At 34.2% G+C, this 27,717-nt stretch overlaps 1 protein-coding gene across 7 annotated transcripts in view; it reads right to left on the reverse strand.

Moving 5' to 3' along the window:
* Positions 1 to 27,717, reverse strand: part of AKAP9 (A-kinase anchoring protein 9) — a 148,853-nt gene that overhangs the window by 96,092 nt on the left and 25,044 nt on the right. For 5 of the 7 annotated variants that reach the window (XM_039878121.1, XM_039878124.1, XM_039878122.1 and 2 more), the window contains 5 exons: positions 13,910 to 13,981; positions 13,386 to 13,556; positions 12,432 to 12,587; positions 11,388 to 11,585; positions 4,485 to 6,869 (listed from right to left, as the gene is read on the reverse strand). In XM_039878121.1, the coding sequence (XP_039734055.1) occupies positions 4,485 to 6,869; positions 11,388 to 11,585; positions 12,432 to 12,587; positions 13,386 to 13,556; positions 13,910 to 13,981 (2,982 nt within the window). The remainder of the gene's footprint in view (positions 1 to 4,484; positions 6,870 to 11,387; positions 11,586 to 12,431; positions 12,588 to 13,385; positions 13,557 to 13,909; positions 13,982 to 27,717) is intronic. The other 2 variants (XM_039878125.1, XM_039878123.1) reach the window with 1 other exon arrangement.

The raw sequence follows: 27,717 nt of genomic DNA on the forward strand, positions 1-27,717 counted from the left end.
AGCACTCATTGAAAACAGTAAACTTTTCCTGCTGTTTGGCTTCTTCTTTAATTTCACTCACATCTTCTCAAATATCACCTGAGGTTTTCCCCGTCCTACCCTATATGAAAAAAAGTACTCATCACCCCGCTTCTGGTAGATCTCTGTCCTCTTACCACACTTTAATTCTTAATTTTCTTTATAGCACTTATTACCATCTGAGATGTTATATATTTATTTGCTTGACTTATTTAATGTATAATGCCTCTAAAACATAAGCTTTATTCTTTATTGTCTATTTTTATTCACTGTTATATCCCCCAGTGTCTAAAACAGTACCTGGAATATAGTAGAGGCTCATTAAATAATATTAAATGTTAATTTGTCAGGCCTCCTCTTCCACACACTAAAATTTTACAAGTATGTGAATATCTTTCTTGGTTTTCTATTTGTCCATCTCAGCATCAAAACCATATTATTATAATTTTTTTAATGTCTTGATATCAGATAAATTTTTCTAAAATTGTCTTGGCTGTTCTTGGATATTTACTCTCCTACATAAATTTTAGAATCAGTTTTTTAAGATTCATGGAAAAACCTTGTTGGAATTTTCATTGGAACTACAATAAATGTAAAAATTAATTTGAGAGAAATGACATCTCTATATCTCACTATGAATATGGTATATACTGCCATACAGTCAGGTCTTTAGGTACTTTAATGTTTTATAATTTTCTTAACAAGTTCATACATCTTATGCAGTATTTAAAATTCTGTCTCTTCTTTCATAACCTTTATCTCTTATATCTTGTCATACTGAATTGTATAGTAGCCACAAGACAATGCTAAAATAGTAAAGTAGATAGTGGGCATCCTAGTGCTATACCTGATTTTAACAGGATTACTTCTAAATTTCACCATTAGAAATGTTATCTGCTAAGTATTTGATGAAAACCATTACTATGGTCAAGAAATTTCCCTCTATTCCTAATTTCCTAGTTTTTTAAATAATTGTTAATTTTTTATGGATTATTTTTCAGCATCTATTAAAATGACACGGTTCACTTGTACTATATATGAATGTAGAGTTTATATTAATGAATTTTTTATATGTTGAACTATGTTTCCATTCCTTGAGATAATTTGCTAATATTTTAATTAGATTTAATACTCGTGAGATTAGTCTGTAATTTTCTTTTCTTGTACTGTTCTTGTCAGGTCTTGGTGTCAATATTATACCAGCCTCATGAAATAAACTGGGTGCCTTTTCTTCCTCTCTTCCTTCTCTTCCTCTCTTTCATCGTATTTTAGTAAGTGAATATATATTTTTTTCTTTAAAGAGTTGGTATAACCCACTTATAAAATGGCGTATTTTTTTTTTTGGTGTTTTTTTTTTTTTTTTTGGTGTAGTATTTTTGACTGAAAGAGAGTGTAAACTTCCATTTCAAATGCTTTAATGATTATTGGTTTATTCAGGTTTTGCATTTCTATTTGAGTTAGATTTGATAATTTATATTTTTCCAGAAAACCATCTAGTTTACCTATATTTTCAAATTTATTGGCATGTTATTTATAGTATTATTATGATTTTTAAAAATCGATGATACCTGTACTTAGGTTCTTATTTTAATTGATTTGTTTACAAATCTTTTGTTTTTCTTTGATCATCTTCTTTGAGATTTGTCTAATGGCTCTAATTTACTAATCTGTTCAAAGAATAAGCTTTCAATATCCTTGAAAACTCTCTCCCTCTTCTGGTTATTCCAAGTTCCTTTATTTGTTTTTAACTCTATTATTTCCTTCTACTTTCCTTGAGTGTATATACTCTGTTATTCTACTGAACTGATAACTTAATTAATATTTCTTGTTTGTAAAATTGCTATATTTAAAGCTAAAAATTGTCCTCTATATGACGTCCAAGAATTCTACAGTACTTTTCTTTTTCAAAAATATTATTGGTTCTTCTGCATTTATTCTTCCTGAACTATAAACTGATTAAATCAAATTTCAAAAACTTTTCATTATAATTTTGATTAGAATTACATAAAGCTTATGGATTTTTTCTAGAGATATCTGGCATTTTACAATATTAAAAATATCCCACTGATGAGTCTTCTCACTTACTTAAGTTTCATGTCCTTCATTAAAGTGTTTTAATTTTATTAACATTGGTCTTACACATTTTAGGTTTTTCATATTTACTATACACTAAAGCTTTTCAGTTCATTTGCTTAAATTTTCTAGGTATTTAATTACATATGTAAATTATGACAACTATGTTTCTCTCCATTTTTACCACAAACTTTTTGTCTTTTCATTGGTTAGGACCTAAAGAACAATGATGAATACCAAGTGACAAAAGCTATCCTGATCTTGTTCCTAACTCTAACATGAAGGCCTATGCTGTTTCACTGTTTGTTCTTGATGAATTAGCTTTTTGTTTATTCTTCCTTTAATTCACTCATTTAAAGAAAAAGCATTAACTGCCTATCATGTGCCAATCATCACTCTAGTCCCTAGCTATACAGCAGACAGGGTCCTTGTTTTCAAGGAGCTGAGATTCTAATGGTTCCTCTTATAGTTTCTAAGCTCTAATATCTGTTTCAATTCTAATCATTACCTTTAATTTTACACATAAATACTTCAGTCTATGCCTTCCTCCAGCATCAATAATTAATCAGTATCAGTAACATTCCTACCACTCCTCCTTCATTCTTGCATCCCAACAGTAACAAGACTTCTTTGATGTTTTTATTTTTCTCCATCTGCTCAAACTTCCTACTTCTATTAAAATAACCTGGAATTGTACTTCAAAATTATTCATTTGTTACTTTTCAATTAAAAAAAAAATCTCTTAACACCTGTATTTATTTTGGTTTCAGTGAGAGATGGCTGTTCTATTTACTAAGCTTAGGCCCAAGAGTAAAAGTACTTTTTGTGGCCTCAGCATTATTTCTAAGCTTATTTAGATTGCTCTTAGGTATCACTGTTGTGTAAATTAATGCCCAATTTCTTCTGTGGGCCTCTCCCCACACACAGATCTCACTCTCCTCCCCACCAATGAGGGGGCTTGTCTTCGCAGTGATGAGTGGGTAGTTTACAGGCTTGCCTCCCTTCACTTTCTGCAAGTGAATGTCAAGGGGAGGTTATCTGAATGTCACTGAAAATGTCTTTAGTAGGGAAAATAAAATTCTTACTGAGAAAATTTGACCCTTTTGACAACTTCAAAATCAGGTCCTCTCCCAATAATGCTTTTTTAAAAATTTTAAATGATTTTTAGGAGTATTTAAATTAAATTAAAATCAGTTCATGGTTTTGAAAACAATTCTAGATATTTAACAAAGCATTAATAGTTGAGAAGTTTGAATTTCTTATCTCTATTAAGATGGAAAATACTTTACATTTGATCTAACATCATAAATATGAACATATTAGAAAAAAACTTTCCAGTGGCTTGCAAATGTATATAGAATAAAATCTCAACATCTTACAAAGTTTGTAAGACTTCCCAAGAACTGGACTCTTCTTCATTCTCTTCTTCTTCCACTTTCCTCTTAAACTCAACTAAACACACTTTCATTCTGTACCTCAGACTCATCTATGTTTTCATAATTGCTCTAATTTCCTTGTGGCAGGCTCCTCCCTGTCATTCAGATCATGGTTCATGTCAATTCCTCGAAGAGAACTTTCCTGACCACCCTATTTATTCCCGTCACCACCACTGCCCATCATTTTCTATTACATTATCTGTTTTTTATTCTTCATAGGACTTACCACTATTTCTAACTACTCTACTTGTTTCCTTGCTTACTGCCTGCCTTCTTCCCTAGAATATATGTTCTCTGAAAGAATGAATCTTCTTTCTCTTGTTTTCCACTGTACTCCTATACCTGGCAAGAGATTCAATAAATACTTGTGGAATTTTTCTATTATTTCTAATATCAGTATCTGGCAAATATAAATTGTCAGGAGTGATCTATTATTACTCATTACATGTATTCTTTAACAGTATTTAGAGTAGTATTTTTTCTCCAAGTATAACAATACTCATAGAAAAATCTAGGACTTAAATTGAGATTTTTTTTTCAGAGAAATATAGTTTCCTAACGACTGAACAACTATATAGTGTACTAAAAAGTTTAAGAGTAAATTTTCAGTTGTGGAACCCTGAAAACATCAGTATGAAATGAAATTCTGAAACCCTTAGGATTGTAACAAAATATTTAAAAATAACTTTTCTAAAGCTTAGATTCTCAAAAATCTTATTTAAACTCTTGCCTTTCCAAAAAAAATGTGAACCATTAACTATTTTTTCATTTCCTGAGCAGAATGTACAACACAGAATAACTGAAAGAAAGCCAACAATGTTTAGGAAAAACTAGATAAAGAAATGATAAATAAATGATAGGCCCAAATGAGACTTATATTACATTCACTTTCATTCTCCCATAAGGAGGTTATGTTTTATAAGGATAAAAACATTTTTTAGTAGAAAATGTACATACCTGTTCTGATTTAAGCACACTGAGTTCCTGCTGCAATTTATCATTTTCACTTGGTTCAGATGTCCCAAGCAATGATTCATTTGTCACTGATGGCAAGTGATCCAAAAACAACTGTTCTTGTTTGCTTTCTTTTCCAAAAGCCATATTTTCAAAAGGTACTTTCCCATCCTCCATTATTTCTGATTCACTAAAATCTTTATTTATTTTCGAAACTGACCCTCCAGAATCCCTGCTTGTTACAGTCACAACTCCATCTTTTAAAGAGCTTAACTGAACATCACATACACTTACATTTTCTGTCCTAGTATGGTTAATTATGATTTCTAGCTCTCTACATCTCAATAAAACTTGCTCTTTCTCTTGCTTTAAAGATTTAACTTCTTCAGTCAGATTACTAATTTCACTATGTTTTTGTTTTAATTGTTCAGAAAGATCAGACAGTTTCTCTGACAGTTCTAACTTTTCTCGCTTGGTTACCTCAAGTTTTTCCATAAGTTCTGTTGTATCTTTCTCAACAACCTCACCAATTTCCAATGGTTCTGCTATAAAAGTTTTGTCATCATCAAAGGCTGAACTTTTAATTTTCACTGTAGTTGGATTTATTTTCTGCAAATGATGAAGCTCTTCACCAAGTGCTTTAAGCTTACTTTTATACTCTATTTCTTGTTTATTTTTACTGTCTTCTAAATCATTTTTTACCTTGAGAAGGCAAGCATAATCTTCCTGTAACTCTTGATAGTTAACTTCAAAGTTTTTTTCAGCAAATGAAAAAGTGTTCCTTTGTTTTTCAATCTCTTTGGTTAGCTGAATACATTGTTTTTTGAGGTCCTCATTCTCCTCTGTCAGTATTTCTATTTCTTTTTGCCAGCTACAGTCTTTGGATTCGGAATTAATGGAGTCTATGAAAAGTAGTCTTTCTTCTTGGTTAACAGGAGTATATATTTTCAACATGTCTTCAAGGGCTTTCTTTTCATCTTTAAGAATGCTATTCTCTGTTTCAAGTTGTGCAAATTTTTCTTGAAGGTCATCCTCTTTTTCTTTCATTTGTTTCTCCAATAATTCAGTTTTAAGTTGTAATTCTTGAACTTCTTGTTCAAGTGTACCCTTTTCCATTTCTTCTTGTCTGAGTATTTCAATTTCTTTTTGAAGTTCATTGATTTGAAGAGTCATTTCTTCTGATTTTGAATTCACAAGGGACTGCTGTAAATCTTTTAGCTTTGAAATTTCCAAAATTAATTGATTCTGCTTAGTTATCAAATTGTCTTTTTCAAACTGCATGGTTTCAATCTTTTGACTCATTTCATTCTGTAAGCCATCTATCTGCTGTTTATAGTAAGTACCTAAGTTATCTTTAAGTTTTTCAATATTTATTCGATGTTCAATTTCTAAATCTTCCTTCAGTTTGGAAAGTTCTTCTTCATGACTAAATAGAAGCTGTGTTCTCAGTCTCTCTAATTCAGCTTCTAGTGATTCAGCCATTCTGTCTAACACAGCATTCTTTTCTCTTTCTAACATTTCAAGTTTTATCTTATAATTTGTAACTTCTGCTTCATGTTTTAATTCTAGTTCCTTCCTAGATTCCGATGCAGAAACAATCTCAGCTTTCAAATCTTCCACTGTACTAAGGGACTTGTGTGCTTCATTGAGTTTACCTTCTTGTTCAGCTATTGTCTGTCTAGCTCTCTGAATTTGGTCCCTTGCAAAGCTCAATTCTTCAAAAAGGTCTTCAAGCTGTCTCTGTAGAGCAGAGTTTTCTCCTGAAATTGCTCTTAGTTCTTCTTTGAGTTTTTCCTTTTGAGAGTTAGAATCTTGCAATTTTATATTCAGTTCATTTATTGCCATATTCATTAACTTTATTTGATCTTCATTAACTGTAATATTTGGATATGATCTCAAAGCATTATCCATTTCTCCTTTATGTTGTGTTTTAAGTTCCTCTATCTGTGACATATGTTGTCTTATTAACTCTTGTTTCATCTGCACTATCTGCTGCCCATACATCTCATCCAGCTCTGCCCGGAGTTGTTCTAACTTTCTTTGTGTTTCTTGTTCCACTCTTTGCAGGACATCAGTTTCAAATTGGCTGTCTTTATGGTTTTTCTTCTGAAGTTCTTCAACTGTCCCCATTAATTGTTTTATTTCCTCAGAACACTGTCTTTCTTTCTGCTTGGAATTAGTCAGCTCTAATTTAATATTTTTTATCTCTTGGTTCTTTTGTACAACCTGTTCTTGTAATTCTTCCATTAATTTGTCAGTAGCTCTGACTTTATCCAGTAGCTCGAGAGTTTTTTTTTCTTCTTCTATTATTTTTGTATTTAATTCTTCGATAACTGCCTCCTTTGCTTGTATCTCTTTATTTGAGCTTTCTATTTTTTTATCTTGTTCCTTTAAAAATAAAAAAAATGAAAATATAAAAATGACATTTTTAGTTCCTGGCAACATATGTCACTTACTCCATTACCAAAAGAGTGATAAATGTTTGTTTTTTTTTTTTTTACCTAATTCTCAAGAAAGTGACTGCTGGGCCTGTCCCACAATTTTTTCCAAGTCAATGAGATATAACTTATGCACCCAATACTACTTTTAAGCAAATATTACAGCAGTTTTGGCTTTCTTGGAAGAAGTTTTTCTTACATTACTATGATTAAAAATTTAAATTTAAAAATGCAGTCGAATTAAAATGTGTCTAAACCATTATATTTTCATCTTTCTTATTAAGTGATCAACATTCTAAGCATTTAGTATTTTCTATAGAGTACTTACTACCTACTCTTTATAGTTCTAGAAGAAACTCTTAAAAATAAATCGAGGTTCCTCCCATGTATTCTAGTGACCTGAAGGTATTTGATGGGTAAGTGCTGTGAAAAGAGTAAAACAACAAAAATAGGTTTCTTTGGGTCTGCTTTAACTTCATTCCAGGGGCTAAGTGACTTCTAATTCTAGGGGCTAAGTGTATACTTCAAGTTCATTGGATTTTACTTAGGAATATGCAATGCTTAAGTAGCTGAACCTCAAACAACATGTAAGACAACTATACCTCTTATGACATATCGACTTGGTCCTAGACTTTTGGTTTAAATAGAAATTTGAAAGCAGAACAGATACTTTTTCCTGGTTCTGATTTGGGGCTCTATTTTGGAATTGTAGATAAGCCTAAACCCAGAACACAGACCAAAGCTTATCAGTAATTATAATCATTCATGGGAGTAATTTATAGCAAAAGGGAGTCAAGTGGAAGCCCTGGAGACAAAGTTTCGCCTCTGTTACTTAGTTACCTAAGTAGTTAGGGCTACAGACTCAAGAACAAAGAAAAAAGTAAAAGCCACAGAATGGAACAGAATATAAGTAGGTAAACTAAATCACCTTAAGGAGACAAGAGTTACAGGCTAAGGAGACTTAAAAATACCCTCGATGAATACATTAGCATATTTAAAGAAAGAATGTCAATGCCTAGAAAAAGGAAAGCCTCAGAGGGAAATGATGGCAGAATCCATTCCTGTACAGTCCAGGGAAGAGAACCAAGGTGCCATGAGACCGAGCATTCTGATCCCTGTGGGAAAACCATACCTACGGTAGAAAGCAATGTAGGGGGTTGTAGCAAACAGAATTTAAAGAATTCCAGTCCAGAGGCATGATCATTCCTACTGTGAGATGGTTGGATCAGGTTATCACAGCCTAATGCCCTAACATTTGATTCCTCTAACATTACTTGATCTCATGCTCACTTAAAAATCTTTCTATTATTATGATTTGGCTTTTCAAAAGTAAAATTCAATGAACTTGAAGTATACAGATTTCTAGGCTAATTATTTCTCATTGTAAACAATCTTGTATTCAACCTGAAACACTGGCCTCTTGAACTTGGCATCTGAGTCCACCTCTGAGATAGCACAAGTCTCAGTTGACGGAAAATAAATACCAAATCAAAATTCTGAGCCTACAAGTCAAAAGCTAAATTCTGCACTATATAAATTAACCAAGGCAATGAATACTATCCCGTGTAGCCTCTTGAGTGAAATACTATCAGCTTCTGTCTTGGTATCACATATCCCATCCAATATCACCATAAATTATGACCAAGTACTGAGTCTTTTTTATTTGAATTTCTGCATTACAATATGACATTTAAATCAGTTTAATCTCTTACATCTCAGTGTTTTCGATCTGTAAAATAAAGATAATACTATTTCTTTTGTCTCAGAATATACTCAAAGCTAAAATAAAATAAATATATTAATATTTAAAAACTAAAGGTATTCACTGTGCTATATATATCTATCTACTAGAAAAACCTATAAGGCATTTGTAAACTAAAAAGTAAAATCATTTAATGGTGGTCAACTTCAGTTAAATTGTTAAATAAGTAGTTAGTCTTGAAAATGTTAACATTGCTATAAATCTGTAACATTTTTACTTCTTCATTTTCTCAGAAGAAAACCCTCATAAAAGTTTCACTGAATTCAAAAGTATATCACCTGATATAATTGTAAACAAACAATAACTCGTCATTCAACTACTAAACAATACAAATTCATTGTTCATTTTTCTTAGTATCGTTTATTTCAAAGTACATAATTTTAAACCACTTATTTTGTGTTGCAAAAAAAAAAAAAAAAAAAAAAAGACACCCCTGTGGTTGAAGATACAATCCCTCTACTTTTAGAAATAGATTTGAGAGAATGGGGAATAATATACTTCCTGCCAGTGACTACTGCACCATGGGAAGTTCAGAGAATTAAGACAATGTGAATAAGCCTGGAATCATCAATGCAGTTGTCTAGGGGACCAAGACAGTCTCAATGATCACCCTAATACTCTAGTCCCTTAGCTACTTTGATGAAACTACTCAGGGATATTCAAAGGGAAAAAAAGAAAAAATTAAAATATATATGCAATGAAAAAGAGAATGACAATAAAAGAATTCTTGCTAATAAACAAAGGTTATTCCCCCACATAAATTATTTAAATTTTAAATAATTTCGAATTATTCTGCCAGCTAAGTATAATATAATAAATACAATAAAATCCAATTTCTAGGCCCTTCTAACCTAGGCCTGGACTGTTTCTATTTTGCTTCAGAAAAGACTCACTTTCAAAGACTACTGTTTTCTAGTTAAACTATTTTTTGCTCCCTATGCATTTTCAACATCCCTGGGTCTTTATGCACACTCCAGTCAACCTGTGTCTAAAACACCCTCCCCATCTCTATCAATTCAGATTCATAATTTATTCACTTATTTATCAAATAAGTATTGAGTAGCTGCTATGTGCCATAGATGATATCAACTGCTAAGGGGAAAACAAAATACAATTAAAAAGGAATGGGATCAACTTACACTTCCTACATCACCTCCTCCCTAAAGCCTACCCTGAATCACTTCCTTTATGAACCCAGACCTACTCAGAACTTTCAACACACCTTTAATCTACACTTATCCTTGTTCTGTGTTGTCTTGTGTTCATGCCCTACTAAACCATGAGTTCCGGTGAAGAAAAGGGAACATTTTAATCATCGCTATCTCTTTCAAAGATTTGGTACAAAACAGGTGTTTTGTAAACAGCTACAGAATGATTTTTAAATTACCTTGGTTGTAAAGCATGTCCATTTGATAATTTCAATATCTTAAAATTGTATATTTCCTATTTTCCTGAGAGTACATACAGTTTCTGAAGTTGTATAGGTTTGAAATCGATTCTATTAACATTACCTTTGTACTTGGGCAAATTGCTTCATCTTGCTTTGCCCTGGTGTCCTTATCTGTAAAATGGAGGTGATAGTGGCAATTCTGCCTCATAAGGTTGTAATGATTCCTTGAATTAGTATGTAAAATGCTTTGAATACTGCCTGGTACCAAGTGAACAAAAATAAATGCTAGCTAATACTTTTATTATTAACCAAACTATTCTTGTCTTGGTAATTCCTCAACTTCTTGCAGAAGAATCTCCTAGGTTTATAAAAAAGTACTATATTGTATGTATAGCCTATCCTCATTATTCACAAATTCTGTATTTGTGAATTCACCTACTTGCTAAAATTTACTTTTAACCCCCAAATCAACACTCGCAGTAATTTTCAGAAGTGTATAGAGTGGCAAAATATTTGAGTTTCTACACATGTATATTTCCAGGTGACATCAAACAAAGCAACCATACTGCCTTCCTATTTCAGCTCTCATATGGAGAAGATGGATGGAGAGGAGCATGCAGACGGTAGCGGGCAGTGACATGTAGTATAAGAAATTCTGACTCTGGCCCAGGTGGATGGGGTTTGAATTCCAACTCAGCAACTGTTAGTGGGGTGGCCTCAGGAAAGTCATTTGACACTTCTGAACTTCATTTGCTCTTTTGAAAAACAAACAAAATTTAATCTACCAAAATAAGTAGTTTTTAGGATATAAGATTATAATCTATGTGAGATATGTACATGTGTGTATCCCCAAGGAGCACTTATTTGCTAAGTAAGTGTTCCTGGCAACTATATAAAACAACTATAATGAATAAATAGAGGTAACTATATTTTTTCTAATTAAAATCCATAAAATTTCATTTTGTCATGAAAATATTTTTGGAATTTCATAACCATGGTTAAATTGAGTAGAAATAACTTTAGATGAAAAAAAAGTATAGAAATTCTGGTTATAAATTTAGACTTCCCTGAAAACTCAGTTTAATACAGGCTGATCATCTTCAAGGAATTCAGTAATGAGTACTATCTTAAAAACTATTACTGTGAAATTCCTAATTGCTTCTGAAATAACTTATTTTACAAACTTAAAGAGCTTTTCTTAATTATAAAATTTTGTGACTCACAAACATAACAAAAAGATAAACACTTGCATACAAAACTTTAAAGTTAATTGTAAAGCTGCTGCAAGTTGGCTGACTTCTTTAAAATAAACATACCATTTCATATGCTCTAATTTTCTCTTGTAAAAAACTGATTTGCATTTTAAAGTCTTCTTTCTTTTTCTGATAATCTTCTAATAGAAGGTCTTGTTCTTCCAGCTGTTGCTGATGAGTGAGAATTTGCTGTTTGGCTTGTAGTAAATCTGCAGCTGTGCTACTGTGAGTGCTGTTTCTCAGAGTTTCACTAGCCTGTAACTTGAAACAGAAAGAAACACCAAAGAATTAAATTCTGAAGTGACTGCACCAAGGAACAGACATCTTTTGGGGTACTACTTAGGTCATAATTGTGGAAAAATGTGCTGAATTCACAGGCTTGAGACCCAAGCAAATATAATGCCATAGATGATCAGGTGAGTATGGGTACATTACCCAAACTAAACCAATAAGGCTACCTTTCCCACGACAAAGCAGAGAGAAAGGAATCTAGTGAGAGGGATAAGAATGAAGTAGACACGCAGAAAGAAATGGGGCCTGAAAGAGTACTTCCTGGATTCCTGATGACTTTCTAGTTTCTGATCCTAATCCATTTCAGAGGCCTGGTGGTATTTCTGTCTTGAATTCTGTAAGTTAAGCCTGTATCCTTACATTAAATTACGCTCTTTTGCTTAAGCTATCTCAATTTATTTTCCATTGTGTGCCATCAGAAAGCTTGATTAATTCAATTAAATTCCTAGGGCTCTAATTAAAGGTAAATGGAGTATATTCAGTCTAGTTGCCATTTTAGATTCTAATTAAAATAAAATCATACCAGGGTTGGCAAAGTTAGGATATGACTACATGTTAATTACTGCAAAACTCCACCCGATCAAACTTAAATAAATACAGAAAAAGAAGAAACACAAAGAAATAAAAGCAGGAAACCACTGAAGAAGTATGAATTGAATTCTTGGTTAACGTAACAAAAGATATTCACTAGTTTTTCCAACATGATACATAATAAGCAAATGGATTTTAAACAAAATTAAATTTGTTCTGAAAGATATGAAAAAAAATTTTCCTTTCTAAAAAGCCAATAATTTTTGTTCTATTAGTAATACTTACATGCTGAAATTGAATCTGTAATTTTTGACTTTGTTCTGTCAGCTCTAAAAATTCTCTCATTGTCTCATCCTTTTCTCTCCTTGCTTGTTGTAAATTAGCAGTGAGCTGAGTTATGATGCCATCTCTTTGTTTAATGGCAGCTTCAAATTCTTGTAACTAAAAGACATCAGTGAAATTAATAAGTGCTAGACTTATTTTTTTTAATAAAATTGATTATTTTACAGGTAACTGTCTTCCAAAAATATGATATTCAAAACTTATTGGTAGAATCATTATAATTTGTAAGCAATCTTTTCCATATTTGAAAGCTATCAGCTTGCAGGGATTGGTTTTACTTCCATATCAATTTTTAAAAACAGTATATGAACTTAGGAACAAATCCAATAGGTCTAACGTATCCACATCTATTTCTAGAAGAACAGCACCTTTACACTCAGGGATGCCTCGGTCTGTTGCTAGACAACACCATTATAGACATGTTCAATCCTCCCTTGTTTCTGGAGAGGATGAAACTAAAATGTATTCTGTCATCTCTGTCAACGTCCTATTTCATTTTGTTCTCATAACTCGACTGCCACAAACAACAGATGTCATTTTAAGCACATTACTTACAAGGACTCGTTGACATGTTTAATGAGTTACAATCATCATATTTTGAGGTGGTCTGCATGATACTTTTCTCTTAGGCTGATTACAAAAACATCTATTCTACTAAAGTGATTTCAGCCTACCTATCTCATAAAGTTACATAAAAGGGACCACATTTTATTAGACCTGTTAATGAAACCCTAGTTTTAAGCGAAGTTGTTTCTGTTTTATATATGGATGGACAAATAACTATGAGATGACTTTAAGTTACCATTTAAAAACCCTATCTTTAAAGAAGGTATGTAAGCCACCATTCAGATTTCCTATTTTTGTTTTTGTAACAAAAGATGCATAAGCTAAACATACTTGCTGCAGTCCTTCAGTCCCATAGGTGGCCCTCATTTCTTCCAGTTCTCTGTTTAGCTCTTCAATCTCATGCTGTTTCCCAACTAATTCATTTTCCATCATCTCTAGGTGGGTCTGACTGTACCGTGCTCCATGTTCAGAATAAGAATCATCAACACCAAATTCTTCTTCCTAAATCAATCCAAAATTTTTTACTAATGTAGTATAAGCAACATTCTTCAATGAGAATTTAAATATGCAAAGTCCATTTTAAAACACCACTCACCACCTGGGAGTTTACTAGTATGACAACCTCCTTTGTTGTTAATGTAATACATACTTCAAGAGCAAAAACAAGATATCTGCAAATTCTGTTACAACTGAGTTTTATAACAAAAGGTGGATGATTGTGTTTCTTTAAACATTAAAATCATTTAGAAATCGCCCACAGAAAGAAGTACATGCAGGAAAGAGCTTTGTTAGTAAGCCAGGTGGTTTTAAATAGTATAAAACATTAGTATTATGAGTAGTTTTAAATACTGTACCCTTAATAAATTTGTAGGCTTTCCTGTTCTCACCACAAAACTGCAACCATTTACCTGTATAAAAACAATTTCCTGAAATATTATGATTTTTAAATAGAATTTTATTTAAAGCTAACAATTATATTTCTGCTAACTATATTCATGGCTCTTTTATGCTTAGGGAAAATGTCTCATTGGCAAAAACAGATATAGTGATTAAAGTTAAGTATCTAAAAGACATTATGACCATTTCAAACATCAATCATTCCTCAAACATTTGAGTGCTTACAATGTAAAAAACATTGTACTATACACTTTTTTTTTTAAAAAAGTGATTTAAAATTCTAATTAAGTGGTTTCGATTTTGTCTTCAGAAGGGTAACTATAAACTTCGAGTTATTGGACCTTCTACAAAACACTGCCTTAAAATTATTTAAATGATTTTATTAAGCCCTATTCATTTTAAAGTAAAACTGTTTACTGGTACAAATTTACTGAAGGTTGGTAAGCAGGTCAAGAAGTATGAAGTGATGAAGTGAGTAACATTTCCCCAAGAACTTTCCCCTGGGGCTGGTCAGCATGCCAACCTAACTGATGTGGACGTTTTCCACAACGCATTACTGCCTGCCTCTATCACAGACGTTTTGCGGTAGGAAGGAGGATGACTGTTAGAATATGTCTGCAAGGTTGACCTAGTGTGAGATTAATTTCAGATCAATTAATCTATTTAACAATACCCTCTTTCCCCACAACAGACTAAAAATAAACTTCATTCTGCTCATATATTAATTATTCAAATTTTGTAGTAATAGAATCCAAAATAATTAAATTTTTACTGTTAAATACATAAGATAGGATATCTTAGAATTACAGTTAGATCCATATGAACCGCAACACTTTAAAAAGTAAAGATCCTAACTAAGAGTTCTTTATCATAGTTTGATTTCTTTGTTTTATTTCTAAGGATAATTTCTGAAAAACAAAGCTAAAGTAAAAAGAAAAATTTTACCCTTTATGACAACACAATATTGAAATTTGTGACAACTATCAGAAGACAAGAGTACTACCTCTACGAAGATTATTAATACCAAGTCACTTGCAATAACTTTAAAACTAAAATTCTCCTACATTTCAATTAGCTTTTCTTTATTCTAAAATGAAGTATTTTGATAAGGGTCTATCAAAATTTTACTTTAGAGTAACAGTGTAACAAAATAAATTTTATGAATATCTTCAAATATAATATTAAGCACTGGATATTCCTTTAAGTGGTGATATCACTATAATATAAACTAGTTAACTATTTATAATAACAAATTACACCTAACACATTATATAGACAATACTCAATTTTTCTCTAAGTTAATCAAAATTTACATTTGACCAACTCATATGTATTGACTGAAAGCACTACACAACTGTTTTCAAAATTTAATTATGTTGTTATAAATATCTTATCAATATTAATACATTTTAAAGATTTAATATCACATAAATAGGAAATAAAAGACTCACCAAAACTAAACTAAAAAAAATATATTTCAAAGTTAGAATAGAAACACTTGACAAAAAATTATAATCATTAAGAGTTAGCAATAAATTATTCTATTTTTTTGTGTGGATAATTATTTTATTGATACCAAAAGGGTAGAGCATGTATCCCTTCTTTTTACATTAACCTTCTAACAGTATACTTGGTAAACCATAACATGAAAGTAAATTAATAACTTGAAACATGTAAATTATAATAACGGATTCCTTCAATTGAAAAAAGGATCAGCTTCTCTTAATGTCCTTATTCACTGTGGCATTTGTCACTGTTATTTAACCTTTAGGCTATTCTAATATATTCTTTCTAAATTTGCAGATTTATTACTCAATTTGTATAGACAACTTGAAGATTTGAAGAGGTGTGTATTATCTCATAAAAGTACTATACTGCTAAGAATCCAAAATAACAGGTAGGTACTTGCTTCCTCCCATGAACACAATAAAATTACAACTGAATTACATAGCAATTAACCTGGAGAACCATCTGAAGACTAGCTGAACAGAAGTCCTATATCTAAAAATATAAAGAAGAAGCCACATTGAGACTGGTGGAAGGGCAGAGGAGAGAAACGGATGGCCCCACACCCACATGCAGCAGTTAAGAATCAGGAGGAATATCTTGGCCACAAAGGTCCCTGCTGAGAAGTGAGGGGTCCCAGGTCCACACTCAGCTCCCTAGCCCTGAGCACCAGCACTGGGAAGAAAAGCCCCCACAACATCTGGCTGTGAGAAACAGTGGGGACTCCGTCAGTCCAGGTGAGATGGAAGACTACAGAAAACCCAGGCATCCTCTCAAAGGGTCTGCGCACAGACTCTCTTATACCCAGGCATGAACACTGGGCTTTGGCAGAGGGAAAGCAGCTCAGGAGGTGCCAGAGACACAGAGGGAGAATATGAGTTGTGTGGCTTCAGGGCAAGGGGTAGAGGAACAGCTGCCACTTTCTCTCTGTTGGGCCCTCCTCCTGTATATCCCACAGGCAGATGCCATCCTTCCTGTGTTGAGCCCTCTCCACTACAAGGCCAAATCTGAATCTGCGTTGGCCTGGTGTAACCTGCTTGCTCCACCCTGGTGACTCTCTGGGACTCCGCCCCACCGAACTCCTGTACCACCTAAGGCACTTTGGTGGCAGTAGGCAGCCGGCCCTGGCCCCTGCACCCCAGGAGGCCCTTTCAGCAACAAGCAGTTGGCCTTGGCTTGTGCACTATGGGACACACTTTTGGCCTCAGGCAGCCAACCACGGCCCTTGCTGTGTTCTTTCTTGGACAAGTTTTGAGGGCCTGCGGGCTCCAGGCAGTTGATGACTGGCCTCAGTGTATTCTGAACCTTTTGCGGAATGGCACCAGGCTCATCACTGGTACCAAAACTGAATCTGTATTAAACTACTAAACACCACTCACCCAACCCGGTGACAACCAACTCATCAACTGCCAGAGGCTCTTTCAATGGTTGAGACTTACAGCCAGCCAGCAGATGGTGGCAGGTCTCAGGGTGCCCTCAGCCTATTGCTGAGCTGCTCCAGGCCTAGTACCAGTAGTAATTGGCCTTGGTTCACAGTGTGGCTTCCCACATGTCCTCTAGGTCCATCACAAGCAGTGGTTGACCTTACCCTACACAGGAGCCCATCCCAAAAGGCCCCAGAATCAACACGCTTGAAAGGTGACCTCAGAAAACAACAAAGCACCACCTAATTAGCCCCAAAAGGAGCACGCCCAAAGGGTGGTCCCATCAGGCACTAGAGCCCCCTGCTGAAAATCCTGCTCCATGGGGTCAGCCCCTACAGAGCAAGTAGTAGGTGGTAGGCATAGCCAGTCCTCATAACTAGTCAGACTGAGGGTCAATCCCACCCATTGAATGTGCCAACAACAATCAAGGCTTAACTATAACAGGAGGGCATGTACAGCTCACACAAGGGTCAGTCCTGGAGTACCTGGAGCAGGTGAACAGGGCAACTGCGCCACTGGGCCCCACAGGACACACCTACTAAATGAGGCCTCCTGGCCAGGAATGGGAGACATAGCAGATCTACCTAATACATAGAAACAAACACAGAAAGGCAGACAAATGAAGAAACAAAGAAACATGTCTCAAATAAAAGAACAAGAGAAAACTCCAGAAAAACATACTAAATGAAAAGGAGGCAACCAAACTACCAGATACACGGTTCAAAACACTGGTTATAAGGATGCTCAAGAAACTTATGAAAACTTCAAAAAAGAGATAGTAAGCATAAAAAGGGACATAGAAACCATTTTTAAAAAGTCAGAAATGAAGACTACAATAAGTGAAATCAAGAATACACTAGAAGGAACCAACGGCAGGTTAGATGAAGCAGAGGCTCAAATCAGCGATTTGGAAGACAAGGTAGCAGAAAACACCTAATCAAAACAGAAAAAAAAGAATTAAACAAAAATGAGGATAGTTTAAGGAACCTCTGGGATGACAACAAATGTAATTCACATCACAGGGGTACCAGAAGGAGAGAAGAGAGAGCAAGGGACTAAGACCCTCTCTGAAGGAATACTGATTAAAAACTTCCCTTGCTTAACCAGGAAACACAAAGTCCAAACCAAGATGAACCCAAAAAGGCCACACCAAGACACAACATAATTAAAATGCCAAAGGTTAAAGATAATGACACAATCTTAAAAGCAGCTAGAGAAAGGCAGCTAGCTAGTTCCTTACAAGGGAGCTCCCATTAAGACTGTCAACTGATTTCTCAACAAAAACTTTGCAGGGCAGAAAGGACTGACATGAAATATTCAAAGTGATGAAAAGGAAGGACCTACAACAAAGCAAGGATATCATTTGGAATCAAAGGACAGATAAAGAGCCTCCCAGATGAGAAAACTACTAAAGGAATTTATTGCCACCAAGCCAGTATTACAAGGAATGTTAAAGAGATTCCTTTAAGAAGTTGGGAGGGGGAGGGGGGAAAAACATAAATCTGAATAATAAAATGACAGCAACTATGTACCTATCAATAATTACAAATGTAAATGAGTTAAATGCTCCAATCAAGAGACACAGGATAGCTAAATAGATAAGAAAACAAGACCCATACATATGCTGTCTATAAGAAACCAACTTCAGATCGAAAGACACACACAGACTAAAAGTAAAAAGACGTAAAAATATGGAAAAAATATTTCATGGGAATGAAAACAAAAATCTGGGGCAATAATACTTATATCAGACAAAATAGACAAAGACCATAACAAAAGACAAAGAAGGACATTACATAATAATAACAGGATCAAGCCAATGAGAGACTTTAACCAGTGTAACCATTTATGCACCCAACAAAAGAACACCTAAACATATAACACAAATATTGGCTGACATAAAGGGAGAGGTCGACAGTATTACAGTCAAAATAGGGGACTTTAAAACCCCATTGACGACAATGGGCAGATCTTCTAGACAAACGACAAGAAATTAGTGGCCTTAAATGACACATTAGACTAGACAGATTTAATTGATAGTTTTAGAGCATTTTACCCCACAGCGGCTTAGAATACACATTCTTTTAAAGTACACCTGGAACATTTTCCAGTGTAGACCGCATGTTAGGACACAAAACAAGTCTCAATAAATTTAAGAAGACTAAAATCATATCAAGCATCTTCTCTTATTACAATGGTATAAAACTAGAAATCATTTACAGGAAAAAACCTGGAACACACAAACACATGGAGGCTAAATAATATTTTACTAAACACTGAATGGGTTAACAATGAGATGAAGGAAGATATCAGAAGGTATCTTAAGACAAATGAAAATGAAAACATAATGACCCCAAATCTATGGGACACAGCAAAAGCCGTCCTAAGAGGAAAATTCATAGCAATACAGGCCTACTTCAAGAAACAAACAAACAAAAATCTCAAACAATCTACCCTTACACTTAAAGGAACTAGAACAAGAACAGCAAAAAAAGCCTAGAATAGAAGGAAGGAAATAATAAAGATAGGAGTGGAAATAAATGAGATAAGAATCTAAAAAAACAATACAAAAGATCAATGAAACCAAGAGCTGGTTTTTTGAAAATGTAAAATTGATAAACTTTTAACCAGACTCACCAAGAAAAAGTGAAAACCCAAATAAATAAAATCAGAAATAAAAGAGAAGTAACACCTGACTTCACAGAAATACAAAGGATTAGAAGAAAACACAATTATATGCCAACAATTTGGACAATCCAGAGAAATGGATAAATTCCTAAAAACAAGTAATCTTCCAAGACTGAATCAAGAAGAAACAGAAAATCTGAACAGACTGATTATTACTAACGAAATCAAATCAGTAATCAAAAAACTCTTACCAAAGAAAAGTCCTGAATCATATGGCCACATGGGTGAATATTACCAAACATTCAAAGAAGAATGAACACCTATCTTTCTTAAATTATTCCAAAATATTCAAGAGGAGGGAAAGCTCCCAAGCTCATTTTATAAGGTCAACATTACCCTGATACTAAAACTAGACAAAGACATTACTATGTCTATATCTATATCTATATCTATATCTATATCTATATCTATATCTATATCTATATCTACATCTACATCTATATATATAGATATATATATACCTATATCCCTGATGAACACAGATACAAAAATCTTCAACAAAATATTAGCAAACTCAATTCAACAATACATTAAAAAGATCATACATGATGATCAAATGGAATTTATCCTGGGATGCAAGGTTAGTTCAATACTCACAAATCAATTACCACGAGACATAAACAAGATGAAAGATAAATATCATATAATCATATTAATAGATGCAGAAAAAGCTAATGAGAAAATCCAGCATCCATTCATAACAAAAACTCTCAGCAAAGTGGGAACAGAGGTAACATACTTCAACATAATAAAGGCCATATATGACAAACTCAGAGCTAATATCAAACTCAACCAGGAAAAGCTAAAAGTGTTTTACTTAAGATCAGGAATGAAACAAGGATATTTGCTTTCACCACTTTTATTCAACATAGTATCCAAAGTCCTAGCCACAGAAACAAAAGGCATCTAAATTGGAAAGAAAAACTAAAACTGTCATTATTCACAGATGACATTATATTATATATAGAGAATCCTAAAGATTCAACCAAAAAACTACTAAAACTAATACATGAATTCAGTAAACTAGCAGGATACACAATTAACATTCAGATGTCAGTTGCATTTTTATACACCAATAGCAAACTAAAAAATTAACAATCCATTTACAACTGCATCAGAAAAAAATAAAATATCTAGGAGCAAATTTAACCAAAGAGGAAAAAACCTGTTCTCAAAAAATTAAAAGACATCGAAGAAAGAAAATGAATAAGATACAAACAAATGTAAACATATGCTGTGCTCATGGACAGTAAGAATTAACATTGTTAAAATGTCCATACTACCCAAAGTGATCTATAGACTCAATATAATCCCTATCAAAACATCAATGGCATTTTACGCAGAACTAGAACTAATAATCCCAAAATTTATATGGAACCGCAAAAGATTCTAAATAACCACAGCAGTCTTGAGAAAGGACTACCTCTTATCAAACTATACTACAAGGTTATAGTAATCAAAACAGCATGGTACTAGCATAAAAACAGACACATAAATCAATGGAATAGAACAGAAAGGCCAGAAATAAATTCATGCCTATATGGTCATCTAATTGATGACAAAGGAGGCAAGAACATACAATGTGGCAAAGATGGTATATTCGATAAATGGTGTTGGGAAGACTGGATGGATACATGCAAAAAAAATTGGACTGGGCCATCTTCTTACACCATATACAAGAATAAACTCAAAATGGACGAAAGACTTAAATGAAGACCTAAAACCATAAAAATCCTAGACATACGCAGAAAATTGACTTTGGTCTTAGTAACATTTTTTCTGATATATCTCCTCAGGCAAGAGAAACAAGAAAAAATAAACAAATGGGACTACATCAGACTAAAAGATTTTGCACAGCAAAGGAAACCATCAACAAAGTGAAAAGACAACTTTACCGACCGAGAGAAGATATTCACCAATGATACATCTGATAAAGGGTTAATATTCAAAATTTATTTTAAAAACTCATGCAACTCAACACCAAAAAACCAATAATCCAATTTAAAAATGGGCAGAGAACTTGAATAGACATTTCTCCAAAGAGGACATACAGATGGCCAACAGACATATGAAAAGATACTCAATGTCACTAATCATTAAGAAATGTAAACTAAAACCACAATCAGATAGCACCTCACACCAGTCAGAATGATTATCATCAATAAATCAATAAATAAGTGTTGGTGAGGAAGTGACGAAATGGGAAACCTTGTGCATTGTTAGTGGGATTGCAAACTGGTGCAGCCACTATGGCCAAAGGTTTGGAGGTTCCTCAAAAAATTAAAAATAGAACTACCTTATGACCCAGCAATTCTACTTTTGTGTATTTATTCGAAAAAATCCAAAACACTAATTTGAAAAAATATACCCACCTCTATGTTCACTGCAGCACTATTTATAATAGCCAAGATATGAACACAACCTAAGTGCTCATCAATAGATGACTGAATAAAAAAAGATGTGGTACATATATATAATGAATATTACTTGGCCATAAAAAATGATATCTTGCCATTTGCAACCAACATGGATGGACCTAGAAGGTATTATGTTAAGTTAAATAAATCAGACAGAGAAAGACTAATATCATATGATGTCACTCATATGTAGAATCTAAAGAACAAAATAAAAACAGACTCATAGATGCAGAGAACAAACTAATGTTTGTCAGATGGGAGGGGGGGTTGGGGATGAATGAAAAAGGTGACGGGATTAAGAAGTACAAATAGGTCACAAGGATGTAAAGCATAGGTAATATAGTCAACAATACCATAGTAACTGTGTATGCTGCCAGTTGGGTACTAGATTAATTTTGGGGATCACTTGTAAATTACATAAATGTCTAACCACTGTGTTGCACATGTGAAACTAATACAAATTAATATTGGATGCCAACTGTAATTGAAAAATAAAATAAAAAACAAATTACTATACTGCTATTCAGAAAGACTCAGAGGAAAGGTAACTTTATTTTAAAACTATAAAATCACTTTCACACAAAACTTTTCCTTTCAGTGAATATTGGCTGAAAATAAAGGATAACTCACTCTTTATTATTAATATCTGATATTATACTTAATTTGGTAGTACAAACATTAAAAAATATTAGTAATGGACACCTTAATAAAAAAAAAGAAGAATCTGATGTTTCATAAAAGTTCATGAAGGGAACAGAGGTGAGGTTGCCCTTGGAGCGGCGCATCTTCTGCAGTGTGGGCGCGCAGCGCTCCACCCCACACAGAGGGCTCCCCCGGCACACACAAAGCCACCACCAGCGCAGCACCGCCCAGTGGCCACCACCTGCTCCAGGAAGAGATCTAGCCCCCAAGACAGGGAAAGCTAGGGCCACCCCTTCGGAGATCTCGGAAGGCCCACCAGCTGCTGGGTCTGCCAGAGCTGCCTTGGCAGAGCTGAAGGAGAGCGGGGAGAGGACCATGTGAGGAGGTTCCTGAACCTGAACACTGAACAGTTTTCTGAAGAAACAGGATGCTGATCTAGATGTGGAAAAAGACCACTCCAGCGGCTGTATTGAAAGACATGTGGTGTATATAAAGTTTGTGATAGTTGGAGGAAATTTGGGGATTTTTCGGAAAACATGCGGGGAGACGTCCTCAGATCTCACACTTTGAAAAAACAACAAGATGAACATCTAAAACTCAACAAAGAAACACCCAAACTGCACACCACCACATCTGAGCATGGGATCTGCGCATAAGAGCTACCACAAGTCAGAATGGTGGGCTGGGAGAAATAAAGAAGCTGCCTCTAGAAGTCGTTGGAGCTCCTTGCAGGAGGAGGCGGGTGGTGAAGGTGTGGTGACTTCCTGGATCAGCCTACCTGGTAGTGCTAGAACTTCTAGCAGCTGGCAGCAGGGCCCAGTCATCAGGGCAGAAAGCAGAGAACGAGACGAAACAGCAGAGAAACAATAGTTAATTTTTATCCACCCCGGTTCAAAACCTGAGGCTGAGCTGCAGCCCTCAAACCCCAACCCGGAGGGCTCCACCCCTATAACCTCTGAGACCAAACACAACGTAGCCCCTGGGGAATCTGAGCAAACATACTAAAACTGTTGCTAACACTGACAGGGACTGAAACAGAGAGTAGCAAGTGTAATTAAATATCCACAAGAAAATAAAAAAGACATTAAGGCTTTATATAAAGCAAGGATACAAGAGGCTTAGATGTCACCTCCTGGAAATCAAAAGAAAAGCGCCTTCTTTACAGCAGGATAAAGACAGACCTTTATATAATAAATCTTCTTTCTGAAAAAACAACAGAATACACTTCCATTAATGCCTAGGTAGAGAAATAGTCCATTAAACACCATGAACAACCAAGGCATCTCAGAAAGAAAGAGAAAAATTTACAAGTGATCCCCCCGATTAGTCTGGTACCCAACTGTCAACCAAGGTGACAAGGCATCTCAGAAAGAAAGAGAAAAATCTCCACAAAATAAGCTTATAGACATAGAAATATGCAATTTAAATGACAGAGAATTCAGGATGATACTTCTGAAAAAACTCAATGAGATCCAAAACAACTCAAATCGACAATTTTAGGAATTGAAAAAACAACTAGATGAGCAGAGCAAGGAGACTGAAACACTCAAAATGAACCAAATAGAACTTCTGGAGATGAAGAACATACTGCAAGAGTTGAAAAATGAAATAGCAAACTTGGGAAATAGAGTCAACCAAATAGAGGAAAGGAACAGTGATATTGAAGACAGAAATCTAGAAATAAATCAGAAAGAAGAAGAGAGAAATCAAAGAATGAGAAATTCAAGAACTACTTGATACCATCAGGAGAGGAAATATAAAAATAATGGGCATTCTCAAAGGCAAGGGAAAGGAGCAGGGACTAGAAAGCATTTTCAGACAAATAGTGGACGAGAATTTCCCAAATCTAAGGAGTGAGCTGGAGCTTGGAATTCAAGAAGTCAACAGAACACCCAATTATCTCAATCCAAAAAGGCCTTCACCAAGACACATTGTATTAAAGTTATCAAAAATCAACAACAAAGACAATTCTCAGGGCAGCCAGGGAAAAGAAGACGGTAACATATAAAGGAAAACCAATTAGATTATAAAGGAAAACCAATTAGATTATCCTCGGACTTCTCAGTGCAAACCTTACAAGCCAGAAAGGAATGGAATCAAATATTTAAACTATTAAGTGAAAGGACCTACCAGCCTAGAATAATGTATCCAGCTAAGCTCTCTCCTTCAGATATGAAGGAGAAATTAAGACCTTTCCAGACATACAGAAATTGAGGGAATTCTCCACTACGAGGCCTGCACTACAGGAAATATCGAAAGGGGTCAGTCCACCTAAAACAAAATGACAATTAAAAAAAAAAACCATAATTATACATATTTAGGAGTAAAGTGACTATCGGGCAAATAGAAGTAGAGGAGTGCAACCTTTACCAAGAATAGAGCATTATAAGCTTAAATAACAACAAGAGAATTGCTATAGCAAGATAGTAATGAACGTTCAGCATACATAGGAACAAATTGAGATAACAATGACTGAAAAGGGGAGGAATCAAAGATCCAAATTCACAAAGGGGAAAGGAGATAAGGCACACGCAGAAGAAAATAGACCACTTTATATATATAACTATCCTTTTCATATTAGTAATGCTAACCACACGCCAAAGATTCAGAACTGAAGTACATAACATAAAACAAGAAGAACCAGAGGCAAACCCCACAAAAGCCAACTAAAATAAACAGAAATACAAGGACAAGAAAGCAATGGAAATACCGAGCTACCAGAAAGCCAAAGATAAAATGGTTATAAGAAGACCTCATATTTCAATAATCACCCTAAATGTAAATGGATTGAACTCACCAATTAAAAGGCACAGAATTGCAGAATGGATCAAAAAACAAAACCCAACCATATGCTGCCTCCAGGAGACAAATCTCAGCTCCAAAGACAAATATAGACTCAAAGTGAAAAGGTGGAAAATGATATTTAAAGCAAATGGCATTCAGAGAAAAGCAGGAGTAGCGGTACTAATATCGGATGAAATAGACTTAGAAATAAAAAAGGTAAAGAAAGATATGGAGGGACACTTCATAATGATAAAGAGAATCATGTACCAAGAAGACATAAACACTTATTAATATCTATGCTCCCAATCAGGGAGCCCTGAAATATGTAAAGCAATTACTAACAGAACTAAGGAGAGAAACAGACCAAAACACTATCATAGAAGGGGACCTAAATACCCTGCTATCAAATATGGACAGATCATCCAAACAGAAAATCAATAAGGAAATAACATCCTTAAATGATACATTAGACCAACTGGACATAATTGACATATACAGAGCCTTCCATCCCCAAACAGCTGCTTATAAATTCTTCTCTAGTACACATGGTAATTCTCAAGAATCGACCACATACTGGGACACAGAGATCGCCTCAACAAATATAAGAGGGTTGAAATCATACCAACCATATTCTCTGATCATAATGCTTTGAAACTAGAGATCAACTGCAAAAAGAAATCAGGAAGAACCACAAATAAATAGAGATTAAACAACATGCCACTGAAGAATAACTGCATCAGGGAAGAAATAAAAAGGGAGATCAAGAGATACATAGAAACAAATGATAATGATAGTATAACATATCAAAACTTTTGGGACATGGCAAAAGCGGTCATAAGAGGAAAGTTCATATCATTACAGGACTATCTCCAAAAACAAGAATAAGCCCAAATAAACAACCTAACGCTTCACCTTAAAAAACTAGAGAAGGAAGAACAAATGAGGCCTAATATCAGCAGAAGGAAAGAATTCGTCAAAATTAGAGCAGAAATAAATGAAATTGAAAACAAACAAACAAAAAAAACAGTAGAAAAAATAAATACAACAAGAAGCTGGTTCTTTGAGAAGGTTAATAAAATTGACAAACCCCTGGCTAGACTCACTGAAGAAAAAAGAGAAAAAACACAAATAAACAAAATCAGGGATGAAAGAGGGGAAATTACGATCAACATCACAGAAATACATAGGATGATACAAGAATACTACGAAAAAGTATATAACACCAAATTTAATAACCTAGAAGAAATGGACCAGTACTTAGAAAAACACAGTCTTCCTAGACTGAATCAAGAAGATCTGGATAATCTAAATAGACCAACCAACAGTACGGAAATTGAAACAATAATCAAATACCTACCAAAAAGTAAAAGTCCAGGACCAGATGACTTCACCCGTGAATTCTACCGAACATTCAAATAAGACTTAATACCTATTCTCCTCAAACTCTTCCAAAAAAATTGAAGAGGAGGCAATACTTCTCAACTCATTTTATGAGGCCAATACTTCTCTGATACCAAAACCTGGTAAAGATAACACAAAAAAGAAAACTACAGACCAATATCTCTCATGAACACACATGCAAAAATCCTAAATAAGATACCAGCGAACCGAATACAGCAACATATTAAAAAGATTATATACCATAATCAAGGGGGCTTCATCCCAGGGGCATAGGGATGGTTCAATATACGCAAATAGGTTAATGTGATATACCACATAAACAAATTAAAAAATAAGAACCGTATGATCTTATCAATAGATGCAGGAAAAGCCTTCGACAAGATACAGCATCCATATATGATCAAAACACTTTAACAAAATCGAATCTATTAAAAGAAATCGAAATAGATACAAAGAAATGGAAAGATATTCCATGTTCTTGGACTGGAAGAATCAACATAGTTAAAATGACCATATTACCTAAAGTATTATACAGATATAATACAATCCCAATCAAAATCCCATCTGCATTTTTTAAAGAAATAGAACAAAAAATTATCAGATTTGTATGGAAGCACAAAAGACCCCGAATTGCCAAAGCCATTCTACGAAATAAGAATGAGACTGGAGGCATCACTCTGCGCAACTTCAAATTATACTACAAAGCGACAGTAATCAAAACGGCATGGTATTGGCAGCAAAACAGACACACGGATCAGTGGAATAGAATCAAGAGTCCAGAAGTAAATCTACATTAATATGGGCAAATAATTTTTGACAAAAAAGCTAAAAACATACAGTGGAGAAAGGAAAGCCTCTTCAATAAACGGTCCTGGGAAAATTGGAAGGCCACCTGCAAAAGAA

The sequence above is a fragment of the Pteropus medius genome, unplaced genomic scaffold (genome assembly GCF_902729225.1).
Source record: "Pteropus medius unplaced genomic scaffold, Ma_sr-lr_union100, whole genome shotgun sequence".
Taxonomy (NCBI): Eukaryota; Metazoa; Chordata; class Mammalia; order Chiroptera; family Pteropodidae; genus Pteropus; species Pteropus medius.